This window comes from Oncorhynchus nerka, linkage group LG10, assembly GCF_034236695.1.
Source record: "Oncorhynchus nerka isolate Pitt River linkage group LG10, Oner_Uvic_2.0, whole genome shotgun sequence".
NCBI classification, from domain to species: domain Eukaryota; kingdom Metazoa; phylum Chordata; class Actinopteri; order Salmoniformes; family Salmonidae; genus Oncorhynchus; species Oncorhynchus nerka.
Window position 1 is genome coordinate 51,021,266 of NC_088405.1, and position 23,581 is coordinate 51,044,846.

The 23,581-nt window shown below is 45.5% G+C and overlaps 1 protein-coding gene across 1 annotated transcript; it reads left to right on the forward strand.

Annotated features, from left to right (window-relative positions):
- The first annotated feature begins 1,232 nt into the window (after positions 1-1,232).
- On the forward strand, positions 1,233-23,327 carry LOC115135505 (alpha-actinin-3). The gene is made up of 21 exons (XM_029670255.2): positions 1,233-1,560; positions 13,572-13,686; positions 13,836-13,955; positions 14,072-14,158; positions 14,319-14,406; positions 14,727-14,805; positions 15,655-15,736; positions 17,365-17,450; positions 17,614-17,706; positions 17,816-18,046; positions 18,179-18,326; positions 18,497-18,647; positions 18,800-18,908; positions 19,101-19,241; positions 19,367-19,549; positions 19,744-19,878; positions 20,136-20,315; positions 20,440-20,586; positions 20,680-20,745; positions 22,538-22,696; positions 22,827-23,327. Exons 1-21 carry the CDS (start codon positions 1,432-1,434, stop codon positions 22,983-22,985), a joined length of 2,688 nt encoding a protein of 895 aa, XP_029526115.1. The 5' UTR covers positions 1,233-1,431; the 3' UTR covers positions 22,986-23,327.
- The last annotated feature ends 254 nt before the right edge of the window (positions 23,328-23,581 follow it).

Here is a 23,581-nt window from a genome sequence, read left to right on the forward strand (position 1 = left end):
TTTCATATTGGACTTTTATCCTGAGCCTACAACCCCTGGTTAGTGGCAGTTACCCCCTGGCCCTGTCACACATGGCTACAATAAAGAATGTCATTGGGAAGGTATCCTATATTTTACTTATTTGGCTGAGTTTACACAGGCAGCCGAAATTCTGATCTTATCACATATTGGTCTTTTGGCCGATCAGGTCAGCTCTTGGAAAAAGATGTTGAGGTGAAAGATCTGATATGATTGGTCTAAATACCAATTACTGGGGTGAAAAAAATTCTGAATTGGTCTGCTTGTGTGAATGCTGCCAAAGTGACGCATATTGATCTGTAGAAAAGTCATGCATTCTATACTGACCAAAAATATGAACACAACATGCAACAATTAAAAAAATGTTACAGTTCATAATATGAGAATCGGTCAATTTAAATAAATCCATTATGCCCAGATCTATGGATTGGGAATACAGATGCCTTAAAATAAAATGGGTCTCAGGATCTCGTCATGGTATACATTTTTGCATTAAAATTGCTATCGATAAAATGCAATTGTGTTTGTTGTCCGTAGCCTATGCCTGCCCATACCATAACCCCACCACCACCATGGGGCACTCTTCACAACGTTGACGTTAGCAAAGCGCTCGTGCGCACACACACACACACACACAAGGCCATACACATGATCTGCTGTTGTGAGGCTGGTTGGAGTACTGCCAAATTCTCTAAAACGGAGACTGCTTCTGGTAGAAAAATGAACATTCAATTCTCTGGCAACAGCTCTGGTGGACATTCCTGCAGTCTGCATGCCAATTGCATGCTCCCTCGACTTGAGACATCCATGGCATTGTGTTTGACAACTAAAGTGGCCAGCACAAAGTGCACCTGTTTAATAAAGATCATGCCTTTTTAATCAACTTCTTGATATGCCACACCTGTCAGGTGGATGAATTATCTTGAGAAATGCTCACTAACAGGGATGTTAACAAAATTGTGCACAACATTTGAGAACTTTTTTGTGCATGTGGAACATTTCTGGGATCTTTTATTTCAGCTCATGAAACTTGGGACCAACACTTTAACACATGTTGCGTTGATGTTTTTGTTCAGCGTAGATGGATGCATCTTCAAGAGGCGTAAAGACACGGATATGCACCTCTGGACATCCTGTAGTTATGCCTATATCCTTTTAGGTGTGTCATTAATAGCCTCACGTCGAGTCAGTCGTAATTAACCGGTTGTTACGTATGTCGCCTCTGACCAGGGGTTGGAGTGCGGTCTTTACTTCGTGCGGTGGGAGTATTATCTATAGGCAGGAATCTCAAGTCGGGCGCAGCTTTCTCTGCCACAGAAAGTGTCCCTACAAGTTTGCGGGCTTAGGAGTTGAAAGGTGCAAATTAAATTGATTAGGTCGAGGGGATAAGCATCTCCCAAAGGAGACAGCGAAATGACAGCAATCGAAACTCAGGTGCAATATGGCTCCTACATGACTTCGGAGCAAGTCTACATGACCCAAGAGGATGATTGGGACAGGGACCTTCTGTTGGACCCTGCCTGGGAGAAACAACAGCGCAAGGTAATATTTTTTTATCGGGCCATATTATTAAGTAGGCTGGCCTACAGGTTGCTTGGCATTATGGAAAATTACATTTCGGTCTTGATATCACGTTAAGACTTTATTCTCAATATTCATAATCGGGGCCTATGTAGCCTGCAGGGAGTAACATGGTTAGTGTGATCTCTGTGGATATGCAATGAGTTGTCAGGGAACTCATTGATTAAATGATTGCATGCACAATAACATTTTGGGGATGGTTAACATTCTCACTGATCTAAATCAGTACTGGTCATTCATTCACCTGTTTGATTTGGGAAGATTGATTGCACATAATTATACCAGCTTATACTTAAGCCTCTTTTTAATGGTCAGTGCTATCTGGGATCCTTGGGACATTCCTACCCATTAACCATAACCCCTACCAAACCGTAGTCCTTACCTTAACCATTTTAAATCTCAACTTCAATGAGGTAGGGTAGGGACATCCCAAGTATCCCACATAGTTGTCATTGACCGGGGTAGGCTACATTGGTTTCCCATCAGTCTTGCAGTTTCTATATTTCAGAGAACTCAACAAAGTGAGAGACCGCAACAGATGGCAACACCAAGACAGTGAGACGTAGAAGTGGCAAGAGCCCTTGCTGCGTTTCAGACCTCCAAATAGACTATTGAACTATAAATACTTAACCTGTACCCCACCCTTTCTATCATGTCCCTTCAGCCCATCAATCCCAACTGCTACTTCTAGCGCTTTGCTTCTTCATCACTCTCTGGGGGTTTGCGAGTACACAGTGGTGGACTTATCCATTAAGGGCCCGACGTTTCTTAAAATAAAAACCTCTAGAGCCTCACCATGCCCCTGTGCTGCTATGCCATTGTATGTTTGTCAGTATCACCGCAAATAAGGCTTTAATACTCTGGAACAGCCATCATGCTAAATTCACGCTGTTTGGGGTGCAGACATCTGACCCGGAAGGTCCTCTTCGAGTGCTTAGGGACTGTTTGCACCAAACAGTGAAGAACAAATGTGATGAATGCACAGGCCAACTTATTTCACACAAGCCTACGGAAATTCTTGTCGTAGTGGGCCTTGTGATTTCTGTGTTTGTTGCCTGTTACCAGTGGCGTAGTCGCGATGCATAGATATCAATGCATTAATCACGGCACCCAGAACATAATTAGCTATGACCACATCAGCTCTGACTATGTTGCACTGCACTAAGTAGATGCCCAGGGCCCCTATTTTGTGGATTTTGAGATTTCAGTGCATCGACTATGGTCACCTTTCGCAATGGTGTTTGCGTCCAGTATTTACCTGCAAAAAGTACATATTCCTGTATTATACTATGTATGTACATCTACACCTTTTTATCTATTTTAGGTTTATGATTGATGACGTAACACGTGTTTGGGTTTTCCCCTGGCTCAGGGTGTGGTTTAGGGATTAGACCTAGGCTGTCTGATCCTACCTCTGGTCTCTGGGCCCTGACTGCCACAGGACTGTCTGTCTGTCTACCTACCACCTGTTAGATATCTATTTGGAAAGCCTCCCGAGTGGTGCAATGGTCTAAGGCACTGCGTCGCTGTGCTGCTAGAGATCCTGGTTCGAGTCCAGGCTCTGTCGCAGCCGGCCGCGCCCGGGAGATCCATGGGGCGGTGCACAATTTGGCCCAGCGTCGGCCGTGTTAGGGGAGGGTTTGGCCGGCAGAGATGTTCTTGTCCCATCACGCACTAGTGACTCCTGTGGCGGGCCGGGCGTAATGCTGCTGACACGGTCGCCAGGTGTACGGTATTTCCTCCGACACGTTGGTAAGGTTGGCTTCCAGGTTAAGTGGGCACTGGGTTAAGTGCGGCTTGGCTTGGTTGTGTTTTGGAGGACGCACGGCCTCTCCCGAGTTGTAGTGAAGGGACAAGACTATTGGATACCGCTAAAAAGGGTTGCTGCATAGATTACTGGATGCAGCTTCCCATGCAAGGTTTCACACCCCTCCACATGCATTAAGGTGCACAGGTGACATGCTCCGCTTCACATAGGGATTTCGATTATGTGTTATACCCACTTAAAGGAGTAGTTCACTATTTTACAGCTTGATGTTAGATGGTTCCTCACTTTGAAAGTAGTCTATGGGCCAAGATAAAACTGTAGTCCATGGTTCAGTTCTTTAAATGGCCACTACAAACTTCAGTTAACCTTAGCCAGCACAAGCTAGCAATCAATGGAAGTGACTGTGAGGAACCATCTAACATCGAGTTGTAAAATAGGGAACTACTCCTTTAAGCATCTCTGAAGGAGTTGGGTTATATTGCTTTGCTCACACAATATTACATTTTAGAGCTCGCAAGGGAGTCATTTCACTGTACTTGTGCACGTGACATTAAAACGTACTACTTGAAAGGTTTTGCTGTATGGATGTTTGTCAGTGATCATTTATGGAACCACAACTGCTTAAATGTTCTGATCACGTTTCAATCACTTATCTTTTTCCAGCACATGAACCAGTGCGATGTGTGTATTCTAGTCCACTAATTGCTGTGTGAAAATACCAGCCTCTAAAACCATACCATCTCAATGTCTTATTGCGTAGTTATCAATTGGCTTTCCATGCCTCCACTGCATAGTCATTGAATATTGTAACACCCTGATACAGTATGATGGAATGCAGTAAATGCTTTTGGGTGGTCCTGGCCCACCCTGTTTGCGATGAACTACAAGCCTGGCTAGCAATGAACTACAGCCAAATACGCCAATTACAACTTCCTATAGTCAACGCAATCTATTATTAACTCGTAGAAATGGTGATAACATCAGGTGTATCTTGTCTCGCCTAGTTCACCTGTCATATCTATTTATTTTCTCCCAAGGGTAACTCAAACTATGTGACTGTGAAATCATTCAATAGATTCATTTGAGCCTTTTTTCTACATTCTGAAAGATTAGCAGGGAATTATGGGGGCTGACTCTGTCGGGAGGGAGGGAGGGCAAGATGGGGGAGCCTCTTACAGGCTGTGGAGGAAGGTGGCTGAGAAAGCCATCAGTATGATCAAGTGGCAGTTGCTATTCCGGAAGAGGTGTCCTTGTAGGGCCAGCTTCTATAAACTGCCTGGTGTGGCCCAGTAGGCCAATGGGGGTGGGGAGTTATCGGTGTCAGGAGTCGAGGTCACGCAGGTATTTCTGATGACCCCATATATATATATATATATATATATGAATTGCTTTACAATTGCAAGGCAAGTGTACATGGCAAAGGCCTTACTTTACACTAGGTAAGTGTCCAGAATGGTGGCATAACTCGCGATGGCAGAGAAGAGCCCCAATAAAAACATTCCAACGAACTCCTCAACCCCCCCCAAATGCCAGTCAAGGGTCTACACATGTTCTTACGAGTGTCTCCTTTATTCCAAAACACTGTAAATGTGCCCATTATGGCTAATGTCACGTAAATACATTATATTGTATAGGTGTTGGCCTAACTGTCTCCAATGTCCCATATAATCCACTGTCATTACGGATATCATTATAAGATTTAAATAGTCTGTAAAAATCTATCAGATTCAGGTAAAAGGGATCTTTATGATAAATCAATTATCTTTGACCAAAAGATCTCTGTTGATCCGGTGTTACAAACTGGACCAACTGAGATTAAATGAAACTTCCCGTGTAAAAGGTCTTCATACACACGTGTGACACCAGAGGGTAACCGTGTCACTGTGAATGGACCTTGATGATGTCATTATTACAGCTATGTTTGCTGCTCTAGCAGTGGGCAGTGGTGGGATTTGGGAAATATGGGGCATGCTTGATGTCCTAGGTGTTTAGGGAGGGGGTCCTTCTCTGTTAGGACTGAAATTGGATACTCACTCTTAAATTGGGACATGTGTCATAGATTCTCACTGTCTCATTCACTGATCATTGTCTTCCATTAATTTTAAACACCAGAATTTTGATGTATTGTATTTTGTGTGGTTTCTGTCTAATGAGATGCTAAATGTACTGCTTGTAGTAGTACCAATGCTACGTTGTTGCATAATGCTTTTGGTTCATCAGTTTTTTTTTTTTTTGTGCGCGGCATTTATAAATCCTTGTCTTTCAATGGATACCATGTTGCATCATCCATAATTGCATGGAAGCCTCCATATGTCTGTACAGTCTCATAAGACTCACTGTACTTTCGACACCAGAAGGCCTACAAATGATGCTGACGCTAGCCCTTTAGCAGTTATAAATAGTCCATGGAGTTTCTGCAGCCTTCTCAAATGCTGGCAGACATGCACGCAGTGCCCGTTGACTCAATGAGCTGCCGGGGCGCCACACTAGTTGACATGCTGTAAGTTATTATGCAATAGTAATTAGCCTGGTCCCAGATCTGTTTGTGCTCTTGTCAGCGCCACTGTTGTCATTGTCAAGCCAAACATAACAATGAGTGACGGGGAGTTGGCATGATAGCACGAACAGACTGGCACTTGTAGGTGGTCACCTTTTTTTCTTTTAGGCATTTTGTAACCTCGGTTAACTCCGAACTCTAATCTCAAACAATTTGGTCAGTTTCTCGATTTTGCGTAGTCTGTCCACGAGAAATGAGACCTCTTGTATACGGTCTGACATGTAATGTGGTAGTGCATATAACTATGTAGGGATGGGATGATCATTTCTAGCACTGATGGCTATATGTATATGTGCTATATGTTATAGCAGTGATGCCCTCCCGCATGTTTTTAGGAAGGATCATTCCGTGGAGATGCAGACAGCATAGAGGATGTCCGTTGCATTTTGATAGTCACTTGGTGCTTAGTACTCAGTCAATATAATGGGTTTATTACACGTTAACATTAACCAAACCTATACAAGAAGTGGTGTGGAACAGGAACTATAACCATTCAACAACTCACCTCAGACTTAACACGGGTATGCCATGCTTGTAGTGAAGGAACAATTTGGCACCGAGTTGCCTGCTTTGGGGATGCTCTCATTCTTTCCTCAGAGACGACACGGTGGTACCAACATAACACGTCTACTCGTAGCCCCTTACTGCTGCAAACAAACCAATATTCCATGCATGCTTTTGGCTGTACACCTAAATGTAATACATCATTTATCTCCGCGGTGGTGAAGAGACCCTTGCTTTGACGTGATTATTTTGTGCTTTAGGTTGTGATTATGGATCCTTACACGTTCATTTCATCATCTAATACATTGTTTACAACTCATACAGCTTGTTTACAACTCTTGCCAAAGCCTTTGAGGAGTGAAGAGAGTGACTAGTCATCTATTTTTGTGTTGTAGTTACAGCGCATTCGGAAAGTAGTCAGACCCCTTGACTTTTTCCACATGTTACGTTACAGCCTTTATTCTAAAATGAATTTGAAAAATAATAATAATCCTCATCAATCTACACACAATACCCCATAATGACAACGCAAAAACAGCTTTTAGAAATACCTCTTTGCTATGATACTCGAAATTGAGCTCAGGTGCATACTCTTTCCAATGATCATCCTTGATGTTTCTACAACTTGAATGGGGTCCTCCTGTGGTAAATTCAATTGATTGGACATGATTTGGAAAGGCACACACCTGTCTATATAAGGTCCCACAGTTGACAGTGCATGTCAGAAAGAAGAAAAAACAAGCCATGAGGTTGAAGGAATTGTCCGTAGAGCGCAGAGACAGGATTGTCTCAAAGCACAGATCTGGGGAATGGTACCAAAACATTTCTGCAGCATTGAAGATCCCCAAGAACACAGTGGCCTCCATTCTTAAATGGAAGAAATTTGAACCACTAAGACTCTTAGAGCTGGCCAAACTGAGCAATCGAGGGAGAAGGGCCTTGGTTAGGGAGGTGACCCAGAACCTGATGGTCACTCTGACAGAGCTCCAGAGTTCCTCTGTGGAGATGGGAGAACCTTCCAGAAGGGCAACCATGTGCAGCTCTCCACCAATCAGGCCTTTATGGTAGAGTGGCCAGGTAGAAATCACTCATTAGTAAAAGGCACATGACAGCCCGCTTTGAGTTTGCCAAAAGGCATCTAAAGGACTCTCAGGCCATTTGAAACAAAATATTCTCTGTTTTGATGAATTCAAGATTGAATTCTTTGGCCTGAATGTCAAGTATCACGTCTGGAGGAAACCTGGCACCATCCCTACGGTGAAGCATGGTGGTGGCAGCATGATGGCGTGGGGATGTTTTTCAGCGGCAGGGACTGGGAGACTAGTCTGGATCGAGGGAAAGGATCAAAGTACAGAGATCCTTGATTTAAAAACATACTCCGGAGAGCTCAGGACCTCAGACTGGGGCGAAGGTTCACCTTCCAACAGGACAACGACCCTCCGCACACAGCCAAGACGATGCAGGAGTGGCTTCGGGACAAGTCTCGGAATGTCCTTGAGTGGACCAGCCAGAGCCCGCACTTGAACCCGATCTAACATCTCTGGAGAGACCTGAAAAATGCTGTGCACTGACGCTCCCCATCCAACCTGACAGAGCTTGGAAGGATCTGCAGAGAAGAATGGGAGAAACTCCCCAAATACAGGTGTGCCAAGCTTGTAGCGTCATACCAAAGAAGACTCAGGGCTGTGATCACTGCCAAATGTGCTTCAACAAAGTACTGACTAAAGGGTCTGAATACTTATGTAAATGTTATATTTCAGTTAATTCTTTTATTTATAGATTTGCACAAAATTCTAAAAACCTGTTTTTTTGCTTTGTCACTAAGGGGTATTGTGTGTAGATTCATGGGGGGGGTGGAAAAACAAATCAATTTTCAAATAAGGCTGTAACGTAACAGAATGTGGAAAAATTCAAGTGGTCTGAATATTTTCGAAGTCCACAGCATATTACCATAGTAATTTACACTGATTACAAGCGTTGTGAAACGCATATTAAACACAAACTCACTGGAATGTTATCGCTTATAGTATGTGTTGTTGTTATTGAAAAAAGACCATCAACAAGGATTCTAATTCTTAAACTGATCTGGGCAGTAATAGAGAATTGTGGATTAGAGTAGTGCTAGCAAAGCAATTCAAGCAGAAAGGGACTGGCAACCAAGTGTTCATTATATGCTGGCAACTCAGAGGTAACTGGTAGTCATGGAAATGGTGGCAGTACATACAATACATTTTGGGGGGAAATATTGTTGCTGATGTGTAACGGTCCTCTTGTATTTCTTGCATGATGGGAGTGTTGGAATGTAGTGATTTGGTGACACCGCTGTTATTTAGCTAAATGCCAGACTCAAATGTATATTTGATAGGTTTAGGGTTAGGGAAAATATGATTTTGAATGGAAATCAATTATTTTGTGTGTGTACACTAAGCCTATACAACCTCGTGTATGTCAGTGTGTCCAGCTATTGTAGATATTCATGAGTGTTTGTGGGCTCATGTTTTCTTTGTGTGAGCGCTCGTGTGTGCAGATGCCTGTCTGTTTCCTCCGTCTGAGCCGTCAGGCTTACGTGTGCCATGCCATTGTATTAAGCGTGCAGGCCCCGTATTCTTACCCACAAGGCAATTCAACAGAATGATGCTCAAACTCCCATTTTTCACGAACACTCTGCCAAACAGTAAACATTGATTGCAAAGTTAAGCAAACCATGCAGCTACATGCACAAGGACAACTTTGAAGAATTTCCACATTGTACAAAAAACACTTACTCGAAGAACATTGCAGATGTAAGGTTTGGCAACAGAATGACAGTCACATCTCCCTCCGTTTGTGACCACCTTTTCACAAAACGCATCTACTCTGAGTTAAGAGGCAAAGATGTCGGCAGGAAGAATGGTGGTGTCGGCTATGATATGACACCTTGAGTTTGAAAAAAAATCTATTTTGGTTATTGAACTACACTAAGTGAAGTGGATTAACACCCGGTAACAGAATGGCATTATGGGTCCCTGATCTGTACTATACAGAAATACATCATTATGAATCTCATTCTCTTCATGGTGATGTATCCTGAGTAGGTACATGAAGGTAGAAAATGTTTTATATCCTTCTTTGCATGTTTGGGGATTATTCAACACACTGGCTATTATTCTAATGAGCTCCATCCTCAAACAAGACCACATTCTGTCGGTCCAGAGCCAGAACCAAGTCTTTACAACTACTTTTTAACATCCACGGGAGTCCGCTGTCAGTCGGTGTGCAATGGGTCAGAGGGTTTGTTACAGTAACTAGAAAGAGGGTAGGTGTCAGTAAGAGCCGGGAGAGGTGACATTGACTGGAGAGACCGGGAGGGAGAGTGTTGTCCAGACTGATTTCACACTCTTGCTTTGACCACCACGCGACAGAAGGCAAATTAAATCGATTATGAGCTGAGCATAACAGTAGGCCAGTGGAGGGAGGACAGTAGCAGGTGACCCAACTGTGGTTTGTGACATCTATGATTTCCCATTGTAGCCAATTCAGTTGATGTCATTCTGTTACAGATTTGAGTCATTCTGTTACCAATCTGCTAACAGAATGAGGCATTTTAATCCCTTAATACATCATAAACCCAAGTGTTATCAGTAAAAACATGGACTAATTGGTAGGTCTTCCTTTTACTTATTACTTCTGTGAACTTTCATTATTCTCCCCCATGAGGGAGAGAAATTAGAAAGTATCCTGAACGACAAGACACTAGGCAATATTTAAAAATATATATATATATAAATGTTATTAGTTGGCAGGGGTATTCAACATTATTATGTTTTGATGTATTTCTAATACATTTTAAGACTTTTTCTGTTAGCTGTTTTCTAAGACCCCTTTTCCATCTGACTAGAAATCAAAGCCTTTGCTTATTCCACATTTTTGGGATGGAACATTTTGGGAAAATGTATATATGCCTTAATTTCAACAACGAAAACAAAAATAGACTCCTCGCTTTAATTTGACACCAAATTTGATGCACTCCTATGAACTTCACATGTTAGTGCTCATGGGGCTTTTTACATGGAAACGCCCCCACTAACAACAAGGGTTAGTAGAGCGCATGTGGGCTCCTGCCAGATGACTCAGGCCTGCATGCCTGTGGAGGGTGCTAATTCCAGTGCCAGCCCAGCTCCTTGGAGTACCAGACCAAGGGCCACAGTCTCTCACTGGCCTTAGCCCCATACCTAGCCTCGTTTCCCAGGCTTCCTCACATTCAAGTGATGAACGAGACTTGGAAGGATGACATGGCAGGACTAAAGCCCCAGACTCGCTATGTTACCAACATGTTCCACAATGATAGCTACTTTATTTTTCCCATAGTTCCCTCTGGTTTGAGGTAATTTACATTTACATTTAAAGTAATAGGTTTTTTCTTTAAGGTAATAGGTTGGAGAAGCTGTTGCCCTCAGTGACGGCAACAGGCATCGTTTCTGGTGGAGTTTCTTTGCTTCAATGCTCAGTTTTAGCATTTTTCTGAAGGATGGTTTAGCCTGGAAGTTGTATTAACACTAAGGTGCACTAAGCGCTTGTAATATAGTCGTGGCTAGGTACAGTCACTCTCAGCTAGAGAAAGAGTTGCTCAATTACTGAATGGCATGGTGTGCCGGTATGAGAATTTGTGTTATGTGAGTTTAATGTAATGTTTAATGGTTCAGCTTTAGAAACAGGTCATTGAGACACACATTTTTTTAGTGAGGCCTTGTTTGTTGTTCTGGCTTTATGTGCAATTGATATTTGGACATGAGTTATACCCCCCCCCCCCCCCCCAGCGAGCTCAGAACACAACTCAGTAAAGTTGTAGTTCAACACTGGTTATGAATTAGTCTAGAGTTTGCTTAACAAGGTAGGTGTCGGGTAGGGATAGGCCATGTTATTGTGTCAGTATGAATGCCTCTTTTGGTCCAAGTCATTTTTTTGCTAATGTCTTCTTTTTTTTCTTTTTTTTTTGTACCTGTGTCATACACACGAGATCCATTGCATGTTAATATTCTTTCCACAGTTCTTGGGCATTTTTTGTTATTCCTTTTTACAAGTGAATTCAACATTATAATGATCGTGAGGAGTTGATCCATCATCGATACAAAGGAATTGTAATGAATTCACCGGTAATAAAGAGGTTTTGCAAGAGTGGTCACTGCCTTTCACTGATTTTAAAAAGGATAATAAGGTTAATGATTGTATTATCCCATCCCAAATCCCCAGTGGGCGAGATAGGTGTTACTGAAAAGCTAACATTGAGAGTTGTTCAAACCCCCCTCTTTTTTCCCAGCATTCCCTTTCCCCACACTGTTGGTTGAGAGTGTCTGCTGCAGGAATGCTGTGCTGTCAGCTGTCCCCTGGCTATCCGATATAGCCTCCTACACCCACTCATCCGCCTCCCTTCTCCTCCTTCTCTCCCCCCTCCTCCAACCCGGTCTAAAATTGGGCATCAATGGCAGTAGAGGGTGATTTGGGGGGTAGACACCTGCTGCGGAAGAGTCTCCTCTTCCAGCTTTAAATCAAATTACATTGGGCCTGAGCATTCTTCAGTCTCTCCATTTCATCCCGCTTTCCCTCTCACGATCTCTCACTCCACTCCAGTTTATGGAAAACGCCACATGCTGTGTTATCTATTACTTAAGCCCATAGATAAATACAAAACCGATTGGTCTTCACAACTTCCAACAGCTTCACTCTAGGTTCAGTCCTTCCCACAGACTCTGTTTTCTCTGCGTTGCATTGCCTCAGCAGCTTCTGCATCACATTGTCACGTGTTCAAAATAGTATCCATTACTATGTACTCTTCAAAATGTATAAAAGCTATATCACAGTCTTAGAAAAATAGGTAAATCCCGTACTCATAAATGAATGGGCGTACTGTATGATTTACCTCATGCTTTTTTGTTGTCTCTAAATGATTTATATTTTTCAACAATATAATACAAAGACAATACGAATGGTACCTCCCCATCAGTGGGTGCTCTGGTCAGTGGGTGGGCTCGCCCCGAGACACCGGCAGGACGAACCCCGTGGCCCGAAGGGATTTTCCATGGGCGAGAAGGACCAAGCCCCGCCCAACGCCCGGTCGGGCACGGAAGTGAGCGCACCCACAACCGGCAGTAACAGAGGTTACACCGCGAAAACAAAATATTAATAACGTCGCAAAGCATACAATAATCACATCCACCCTCACCCCTGATTGGAGGATCTCAAATATTTATACTGTGTATGTATTAATTCCAACCTTCAGACAGACTCAGATCAACCCATATTTCCCAGTAAATGGTCTTTCTACCATTTCCTCTTTCAATACATCCCTCCGTTCTACCATGGTGTCTCACTAGGGGACTTGAACCTCCCCATCTGCAACATTTCTCCCGAAATTGCCCCCAAAATAACTGACCCTTTACCCAACAGCACAATGATATTTCCTATTGACTGACTGTGGTCCTTCAAATCACCCAACAATACAGTTTGCAGGTCCAACCACAACCATTCCTGGACCTGATTCCAAAAACAAGCCAACGATGGACAGTACCAAGAGGGATGATCTATCGATTCTGTTTCTGCGTGGCAGAGTCTGCACCGCTCTGACTGTTCACTGCCCCCATACACTGAGCATTCTTGTTATAGCGAGGATTTTACATAATAGCTTCAATTGAAAAGAACAAATTTGATACTGTTTTTGTATATCAGTTCATAAACCTGATGCCATGCTATTGGGACATCGGAAATACGTTCCTCAACTATCTTGACTTTTATGCCGCATAGTTTTACTCGTATGTCTTTGTAATAACATTGGTACCGAAGGGGTGGTTGTTGTAGTGATTAGCTTGAAAGTCTGTTATACTGTTCTACACAGTCGACAGCTGTTCTACACCGTCTACATTGGTTATGACAGATGGCGTCTCATTTATGAGATCATTGTGTACTGCAGCATTCAGGTTGATTATTTTTCTAGAATTTGAAGTAACCAAAGTAGGATCAGTAGTAACTTAGATATATTGACCCATAACCCCTGAAAAGACACATGGCGTTCTCCTGTTAAAGGCGTTGTCATAAGTGAAGCATAATGGATTTTGGCCTAAAATATTATGAAGTATTCTAACACACTCTCTCTCTCACTCTCTCTCTCAGACCTTCACCGCCTGGTGCAACTCTCACCTGCGTAAAGCGGGCACACAGATTGAGAACATTGAGGAGGACTTCAGGAATGGACTCAAACTCATGTTGCTGTTGGAGGTCATCTCAGGTAGTTGGACCCCACAGGCAGAGGGCTCAATTACTGTCCAACATTGACGTTTCACCCTTTTTTGCATGGTGAAATGTCTAAATACACTTCACAATTTCCATTCACTTACATTAATACTAACTTGTGTGTGTGTGTGTGTGAATGTGCAGGTGAAAGGCTTCCCAAGCCAGACAAAGGCAAAATGCGTTTCCACAAAATCGCCAACGTGAACAAGGCCCTGGACTTCATCTGCAGCAAGGGAGTCAAGCTGGTGTCCATCGGCGCAGAGGGTGAGACTCGCACCCCGAAACCCTTAACTTCTCATAGTGCTCATCTACTTCCTGCAAATGTATTTCCACATCTTATGTCTCTATCCTCCGATCTAACTGACCCTTGACCTCGGCAGAGATTGTGGATGGTAATGTGAAGATGACCCTGGGGATGATCTGGACCATCATTCTGCGTTTCGCCATCCAGGACATCTCTGTAGAGGGTGAGCACTCTTCAAAGACAAACCCTTCTGAGCACCTTACAATTCGTCAGTCATATGTGACATATGCAATAGGCATTTCTCATGGTTAGGGTTATTTCTATGTTTATAAACGGATCAAACATTAAAAATACAATTCTACCTTACATCATTGTGTGTTCAGAGACCTCTGCTAAGGAGGGGCTATTGCTGTGGTGCCAGAGGAAGACTGCCCCCTACAGGAATGTCAATGTGCAGAACTTCCACATCAGGTGAGCAGCCACTACTCTGTGCTGGTCACATAGCTGGCTCACAACATGTCACATGCATTCTGTAGTCACTGATATGTGTTTTAGTCATGGTTTACATCCTGATTCAGAACATTACAATGTTCTGAATCTGCGCAGTTGTTAGAGGAGATTCTTCATCTCACTGTTACACTTTCACATTTTCTTCTCTCTCCTTCACACATCCTGTGTTTACCTCTTTCACAGATCCTATGCATTCATCTCTTTTTGTTCCTCCTTTTCGTCTTTGATTGATTTGTATATCATTCTCTCCATCTATCTCTCTCCCTGGGTCTGTGTCTCAGTTGGAAGGATGGCCTGGCACTGTGTGCCCTCATCCACAGACACAGACCTGACCTCATTGATTACTCCAAACTGCGCAAGGTGCTGTCACTCTTCCCACCCACATCCCTGCATGATTGGTCCGCACCGCCCTGGTCCACACTCAGCCAGTCTCTCCACTTGCCCACACAAACATCACTCAAACAGCCCGCACCGTTGTCCACACCCGTAGTCTCCTCTGAACCTTTTGTAAATGTATTTTTTTGGTCATTTTGATTCTTCTAAAAGCTCTTTTGTTCTCTAACTGAACAGTGGTGAGGCTGGAGGAACTGGCATAGACAACTGAACTGTGCTTTGGCTAACATTACTGACGGACCGATTCTGTTAAGACACTGGTTTGAAGTAACAATCGAATACCTGCCCGAGATGGTTCAGTGTACTATTCTTTAAAACAGTGCATGTTTTATATGAATTGACACAACAACAAAAAAAGACCTTGAAATGATCCAGCATCATCATCATGAGGGAATGACTAAAATGGCAATAATGCATGGAGTGGCTTCAGACGTGATTACAATGTGATGGACTATGATAACTAACTCAATCTTAGTTATATTATCTTTAAACGTCATGAAACAAACAAAAACAAGGACCAAGGCACTATTCATATAATTAAACAGCTTATAATTACAATTTATAATGTTCAACGCTACAAAGATTTGAGAACTCTGACACGTTTCTGCAGCGTTGCTTTTGCCAGGGAGTACAGGGATGCACCATCTTCTTGTGAACAGACCGTGTTCCAAAAACAGTAGTTTTGACATGGTGAATGGAAAGCAAGCTGCCGACGTAGTTCAGAATGTCTGAGTGCATCCTGTCTGTTTTGAACTAGTGCTGGTCTTTAGTCTTTTACTCACCGAGTCGTGTGTGTGTGTGTGTGTGTGTGTGTAGGATGACCCCATGGGCAATCTCAACACTGCCTTCGAGGTGGCAGAGAAGTACCTGGACATCCCCAAGATGTTGGATGCTGAAGGTGAACCACATTTCTTACAGAACTCCAAGAATCTAAGTTCTACAGCGCATTCGGGAACGTATTCCGACCCCTTGGCTTTTCCCACATTTGTGTTACGTTACAGCCTTCTGCATTTCCCTCATCAATCTGCACACCATATCCCATAATGACAAAATGCGAAAACGGCTTTTTAGACAGTTTAGCAAGTCTAAAAAATATATATATATTTTTTAAACGAATTACCTTATTTACATAAGTATTCAGACCCTTTGCTATGAGACTCAAATTTGAGCTCAGGTGCATCCTGTTTCCATTGATTGTCCTTAGCATGTTTGTACAACTTGATTGGAGTCCACCTGTGGTAAATTCAATTGATTGGACATTATTTGGGAAGTCACACACCTGTCTATATAAAGTCCCACAGTTGACAGTGCATGTCAGAGCAAAAACCAAGCATTAAGGTCGAAGGAATTGTCGTTAGAGCTCTGAGACAGAATTGTCTCAAGGCACAGGTCTGGGGAAGGTAAATGAAAAATGTCAGCATTAAAGGCCCCAAGAACACATCATTCTTAAATTGAAGAAGTTTGGAAGCACCAAGAATCTTCCAAGAGCTGGGCCGCCCGGCCAAATTGAGCAATCGGGGGAGAAGGGCCTTGGTCAGAAACCAATGGTCACTCTGACAGAGCTCCAGAGTTCCTCTATGGAGATGGGAGAACCTACCAGAAGGACAACCATCTCTGCAGAACTCCACCAATTAGGCCTTTATGGTAGAGTGGCCAGACGGAAACCACTCCTCAGTAAAAAGCACATGACAGCCTGCTTGGAGTTTGCCAAAAGGCACCTAAAGACTCTGACCATGGAAAAACAAGATTCTCTGTTCTGATGAAACCAATAATGAACTCTTTGGCCTGAATGCCAAGCGTCACGTCTGGAGAAAACCTGGCACAATCCCTACGTTGAAACATGGTGGTGGCAACATCATGCTGTGGGGATGTTTTTCAGTGGCAGGGACTGGGAGACTAGTCAGGATCGAGGGAAAGATGAACGGAGCCAAGCACAGAGAGATCCTTGACGAAAACCTGCTCCAGAGAGCTCAAGACCTCAGACTGGGGCGAAGGTTCACCTTCCAACAGGACAACGACCCTAAGTACTCAGCCAAGACAACGCAGTAGTGGCTTCGGGACAAGTCTCTGAAAATCCTTGAGGAGCCCGGACTTGAACCCGATCAAACATCTATGGAGAGACCTGAAAATAGCTGTGCAGTGATGTTTCCCATCCAACCTGACAGAGTTTGAGAGGAACTGCAGAGAAGAATGGGAGAAACACCCCAAATACAGGTGTGCCAAGCTTGTAGCGTCATACTCAAGAAAACTCGAGGCTGTAATCACTGCCTAAAGGGTGATATTTCAGTTTTTTTTTGTGTGAATACATTTGCAAAAATATTTAGAATAAGGCTGTAACCTAACAATGTGAAATATGTCGAGGTCTTTGAATACTTTCCAAATGCACTGTAGCATTAAGACGGATCTTAGCTGCTGACAAAAAGCACACATTTTCATAAGCGCTCATATTGTCTGAACCAGAATGAGGAACAAATGTTTTCTCTGGACATCGATGGCAATAATTTAGACTTTTTCTTTCCATTTGAGATATTGTGAACACCCCAAAGCCCGACGAGAAAGCCATCATGACCTATGTGTCCTGCTTCTATCATGCCTTCGCTGGAGCCGAGCAGGTGAGGTTCACCCAAGAAATGACTGGGAGTTTATATATGGAGTGTGCGACTCACTTGTATTTGTTATAGTTTGAGGTTTCCTCACTGACCACCATTCTACGTAGCCTTTCCCCTTAGAGGTCCAGCCTGGACATCCTCCCTGACCTCTCTTCTTGTGTCCTAGGCTGAGACGGCTGCCAATAGGATCTGCAAGGTGCTGGCTGTCAACCAGGAGAACGAGAAACTCATGGAGGAGTATGAGAAGCTGGCCAGTGAGGTGAGTGGGCAGCCTTTTTAGTTTGACCCGTTCTCAGTCCATTCCAAATAATGTCTCTGTGTTAAGATGGCTTCAGTGGACTCATCTCAGTACTACCTTCTCCCCTTAGCTGCTGGAGTGGATCCGTCGCACCATCCCCTGGCTGGAGAACCGCGTGGCCGAGCAAACCATGCGCGCCATGCAGCAGAAGCTGGAGGACTTCCGTGACTACCGTCGCGTCCACAAGCCTCCCAAGGTGCAGGAGAAGTGTCAGCTGGAGATTAACTTCAACACCCTGCAGACCAAGCTGAGACTGAGCAACAGGCCAGCCTTCATGCCCTCAGAGGGCAAGATGGTGTCGGTACGTCCCCCCCCCCACAGCCACCCCTCCCGTTAGCCCGCCCTTTCACTCTTATTACAGTCATCTGGTCCCTTGTCTGTCGTGTTTTCATTCACTGAGCCCCTGGTTTGTCTCGGACTTGTCTCCCCTCAGGACATTGCCAATGCCTGGAAGGGTCTGGAGCAGGTAGAGAAGGGCTATGAGGAGTGGCTGCTCACTGAGATCCGCCGCCTGGAGAGGCTGGACCACCTGGCTGAAAAGTTCAAGCAGAAGTGTTCCCTGCATGAGTCCTGGACCTCAGGTATGGGAGATTGCTCTTTCCATTTCCGAGGGGAGACTCTCAATGATCTCAAATCAAGTGGAGGGTTTGTGTTGTTTAGGTTGTAAAAATCCTGCTCTGAACTTTGTAATAGCTGTAAATGGATTTCTACTTGCGTTTTAGTCAAGTGTGTGTCTCTCTGTGGCCCTCAGGTAAGGTGGAGCTGCTGTCCATGAAGGACTATGAGTCTGCCTCACTGATGGAGATCCGTGCCCTGATGAGGAAGCACGAGGCGTTTGAGAGCGACCTGGCCGCCCACCAGGACAGAGTGGAGCAGATTGCTGCCATCGCCCAGGAGCTCAAGTAAGAAAGAGCGAGGGAAAAGAGAGCCACTGAGAGACAGACTGATCGAATGATAAAGATGTGTGAGAGAGAAAAGGAAGAAAATGCCCCTTCCTCTTTTGGCCTGAAATTACTCCGATGCTAGCTCCAATCTCATATTCTTCATGTCCTAGTGAGCTGGACTATCATGACGCCGTCACCATCAACGCCCGCTGTCAGGGTATTTGTGACCAGTGGGACAACCTGGGCACCTTGACCCAGAAGAGGAGAGACTCACTGGAGGTACCCTGGAGACAGACAGGCATTACCCTATTTCTCACCTCCACATAACACCATGCCTTCCTACCCTCTATATAACCTACCTTACTTCCAGTAAATAGGCTTCGGAAGTTGTCTTTTTCTCACCCTCCATACAAGTCTGGGATGACCTCAATTACCAGGTGATAACACCGACTGGCTTGTGTGTTTTTTCAGCGTGTGGAGAAGCTGTGGGAGACCATCGACCAGCTGTACCTGGAGTTCGCCAAGAGAGCAGCCCCCTTCAACAACTGGATGGACGGAGCCATGGAGGACTTGCAGGACATGTTCATTGTGCACAGCATTGAGGAGATTCAGGTAGGAAGCAAAGAGAGGGAGGGGGCATGATAGGTGGGGGGGGGGAATTCTTGTTACATCCATTTATCATTCCTCCCCTCCTTCACTTTCTCCTCTTCGTCATTCCCTTTGCTCCTCTTCCTCAGAGTCTGATCACAGCCCATGACCAGTTCAAGGCCACCCTGCCAGAGGCTGATAAGGAGCGTGTTGCAACCATGGGCATCCAGAATGAGATCGTGAAGATCGCTCAGACCTACGGCATCAAGCTGTCAGGAGTCAACCCCTACACCAACCTTTCCCCCCAGGACATCACCGACAAATGGGATGCTGTGAGTACATGTCCATCCCTTTTTGATATTGTCTGCTCAGGGAGAGGGATTGACCCCTCTCGTTCTAGAGACGTTCTAAACAAACTCAATGCAACAATTCTTTGGTTATCATTCAAACTTTTAACACGGATCCATCAGGATGCCTCAAGCTCCAGGTCCAGTAATCAATTTGGTCCTTTATCTGCTGTGTGTAGGTGAAACACCTAGTGCCCCTTAGGGATCAGATGCTGCAGGAGGAGGTAACCAGGCAGCAGTCCAACGAGAGGCTGAGACGCCAGTTCGCTGCCCAGGCCAATATCATTGGACCCTGGATCCAGACCAAGATGGAGGTAACCAATACCCCACAGCTCAAACTCACATCTTCATTAGATTATTCCAGATCTGTTTTATGAGTGTTCAAGCATATCCTCTCAAGACAAAGTCGCCGAATCCTGTATTTTAACACCTTTTATGTGATGTGTATGTTTGGTTTGATTCTATGGAACCCAGGACTCCCTTTAAAACAGTTGCTATCCTGGCTGAATAAATCAAATGAAATGAATGAATCGTCATTGTATTCTAACACAGCCCCTCTTTCCTCCTGTAGGAGATCAGCCACGTGTCTGTGGACATCGCCGGCTCCCTGGAGGAACAGATGAGCAACCTGAAGCAGTACGAGCAGAACATCATAAACTACAAGTGCAACATCGACAAGCTGGAGGGAGACCACCAGCTCAGCCAGGAGTCCCTCATCTTCGACAACAAGCACACCAACTACACCATGGAGGTATTGCCACGGGGTTCCCATCTTTGTCCTCCTCTCCCCACCTTCTCTCTCTCCTCTCTCCCTGTCTCTATTGTAGACCTCTGTGTAGTCTTCAGATTCTAATCCTATATTCTCCTCCTCTCAGCATGTGCGTGTGGGCTGGGAGCAGCTCCTGACCACCATTGCCCGCACCATCAACGAGGTGGAGAACCAGATCCTGACCCGAGATGCCAAGGGCATCAGCCAGGAGCAGCTCAACGAGTTCAGAGCCTCATTCAACCACTTTGACAGGGTAAGACCGAGCTTGCGCTAGGAATCGTTACGCTTAACATTACATCCCTTTCCTGCCCATGTGGCTTAGTGATCTTTGTTTTTCCTTTTGTAGAAGAGAAATGGTATGATGGACCCAGATGACTTCCGCGCCTGTCTCATCTCCATGGGATACGATCTGGTGAGTCGGACTGCTTCAGGACCAGTGTTGACAACTTAACGACTTTGTTTTGTCAGACCCCCTCCAGTGACTTTTATTGGTAAATGATTCTAGCCACAAATTCTTCTACTTTTCAGGCTGCGGACGGTTTTGAGACTGAGGGGTTTCTATGGTTTTGACAGCATTTAGTGACTTTTTCACTCAATTCTGCTGCAAATGAGAGTGGGAGAAGCTGTCTGTGAAACAGAAGTTACAGCAACGGAGCACACATTGGCAGAAAAGCACAAATGGAGGGGGTGTGCAGCAGGAGAGGGGGGCGAAAACGCCATGCCGGGCAGAGAAGCACAAGGAGAGGGGGGCGAAAACGCTATGCCGGGCAGAGAAGCACAAGGAGAGGGGGCGAAACGCCATGCCGGGCAGAGAAGCACAAGGAGAGGGGGGCGAAAACGCTATGCCGGGCAGAGAAGCACAAGGAGAGGGGGGCGAAAACGCTATGCCGGGCAGAGAAGCACAAGGAGAGGGGCTGAAAACGCTATGCCGGGCAGAGAAGCACAAGGAGAGGGGCTGAAAACGCTATGCCGGGCAGAGAAGCACAAGGAGAGGGGCTGGCTGCCGGGCAGAGAAGCACAAAGGGGCGCTATGCCGGGCAGAGAAGCACAAGGAGAGGGGCTGAAAACGCTATGCCGGGCAGAGAAGCACAAGGAGAGGGGCTGAAAACGCTATGCCGGGCAGAGAAGCACAAGGAGAGGGGCTGAAAACGCTATGCCGGGCAGAGAAGCACAAGGAGAGGGGCTGAAAACGCTATGCCGGGCAGAGAAGCACAAGGAGAGGGGCTGAAAACGCTATGCCGGGCAGAGAAGCACAAGGAGAGGGGCTGAAAACGCTATGCCGGGCAGAGAAGCACAAGGAGAGGGGGGGCTGCCGGGCAGAGAAGCACAAAACGCTATGCCGGGCAGAGAAGCACAAGGAGAGGGGCTGAAAACGCTATGCCGGGCAGAGAAGCACAAGGAGAGGGGCTGAAAACGCTATGCCGGGCAGAGAAGCACAAGGAGAGGGGCTGAAAACGCTATGCCGGGCAGAGAAGCACAAGGAGAGGGGCTGAAAACGCTATGCCGGGCAGAGAAGCACAAGGAGAGGGGCTGAAAACGCTATGCCGGGCAGAGAAGCACAAGGAGAGGGGCTGAAAACGCTATGCCGGGCAGAGAAGCACAAGGAGAGGGGCTGAAAACGCTATGCCGGGCAGAGAAGCACAAGGAGAGGGGCTGAAAACGCTATGCCGGGCAGAGAAGCACAAGGAGAGGGGCTGAAAACGCTATGCCGGGCAGAGAAGCACAAGGAGAGGGGCTGAAAACGCTATGCCGGGCAGAGAAGCACAAGGAGAGGGGCTGAAAACGCTATGCCGGGCAGAGAAGCACAAGGAGAGGGGCTGAAAACGCTATGCCGGGCAGAGAAGCACAAGGAGAGGGGCTGAAAACGCTATGCCGGGCAGAGAAGCACAAGGAGAGGGGCTGAGAACGCTATGCCGGGCAGAGAAGCACAAGGAGAGGGGCTGAAAACGCTATGCCGGGCAGAGAAGCACAAGGAGAGGGGCTGAAAACGCTATGCCGGGGACCACAGCTTTTACAAGGCAAATTGATGCCTTGACTTCATCGGAGCCAATAGCAGATCTCACTGAAATTGTTGACAACACTGTTCAGGACCCAGTCATTTGAGGCAATGGACATACAGTGCATTGGTTTCTCTGTGTGAGTAATTATTTGTTGTACTTCTATAATAATTTCTTCCTTTCTCTCTCTCTCTCTCTGTCCCCCAGGGTGAGGTGGAGTTTGCCCGCATCATGACGCTGGTGGATTCCAACAACACAGGTGTGGTGACCTTCCAGGCCTTCATCGACTTCATGACCCGCGAGACGGCCGAGACAGACACCGCCGATCAGGTCATGGCCTCATTCAAGATCCTGGCCTCTGACAAGGTGAGTTGGGCAGCACCATTATTGCACCTATTCTTCTGCGAAGTCTGTCACATGGAGCCACTGATTTTGGTTGTGACGTCGGTGGTGGGACCCTTGATAACCCTTGTTGACCTGCGTCCTCCCCTCCCAGACATACATCACAGTGGAAGAACTGCGCAGGGAGCTGCCCCCAGAGCAGGCCGACTACTGCATCAGCCGCATGACCAGTTACATCGGCAGCGGCGCGCCCCCAGGCGCCCTGGACTACATCTCCTTCTCCAGTGCCCTGTACGGAGAGAGCGACTTATAAACACAACCCAGACCCTCTACTGTTCTGTTCTCCTTACCCTGTCCCAACCATACCCACATACTGTACACACACGCCCCCCCTCCAACCCACCCAACTCCAAGAGAGCAAATATGAACTTTCACAATATCAGGATTCCTATATTAGTCACTGTCTGCAGTTTATGATTTCGCAATGTTTGGCCCAGCAAGGCCACTAGACTGTGAGTAGTTAAACTGAGGCACTTGTATCAGGACCTTTTTATTCTCATTGACTAAGGCACTAGGAGCAAAGCCGCCCTCATACTCACTCGGGCGACTTTTGTTTTGGAGAAGGGAAAAAAATTAAAGTACTTTAAGGAAGGAACTTTGTGTCAGATGTCTCTGATTGCGAAGGGTGCTGATGCATGCTATTTATGTCACTAGTTCCATCCAACTCGCCTGTCCTACTGAGCTGTGAGGTCATCGACGTCAGGTTTGGGGTCAAATCACTACATCCAATTTCACTACTTGCAGGTGTGAAGTGTCTTAGTGTATAGTCCGGAATGTATGTGTGTTCTGGCCAAGACTGTGTGGGGGTTATAGACTGTAGGGGGGAATACAAGTATAAGGGGTCTATGA

Coding starts and splice junctions, on each gene's coding strand:
- LOC115135505 (XM_029670255.2), top strand. CDS start 1,432: ATGACAGCAATCGAAACTCAGGTGCAATATGGCTCCTACATGACTTCG. Junction 18,909..19,100: donor AGAGGAGAGACTCACTGGAG/GTACCCTGGAGA, acceptor GTGTTTTTTCAG/CGTGTGGAGAAGCTGTGGGA. Junction 19,879..20,135: donor GGATCCAGACCAAGATGGAG/GTAACCAATACC, acceptor TTCCTCCTGTAG/GAGATCAGCCACGTGTCTGT.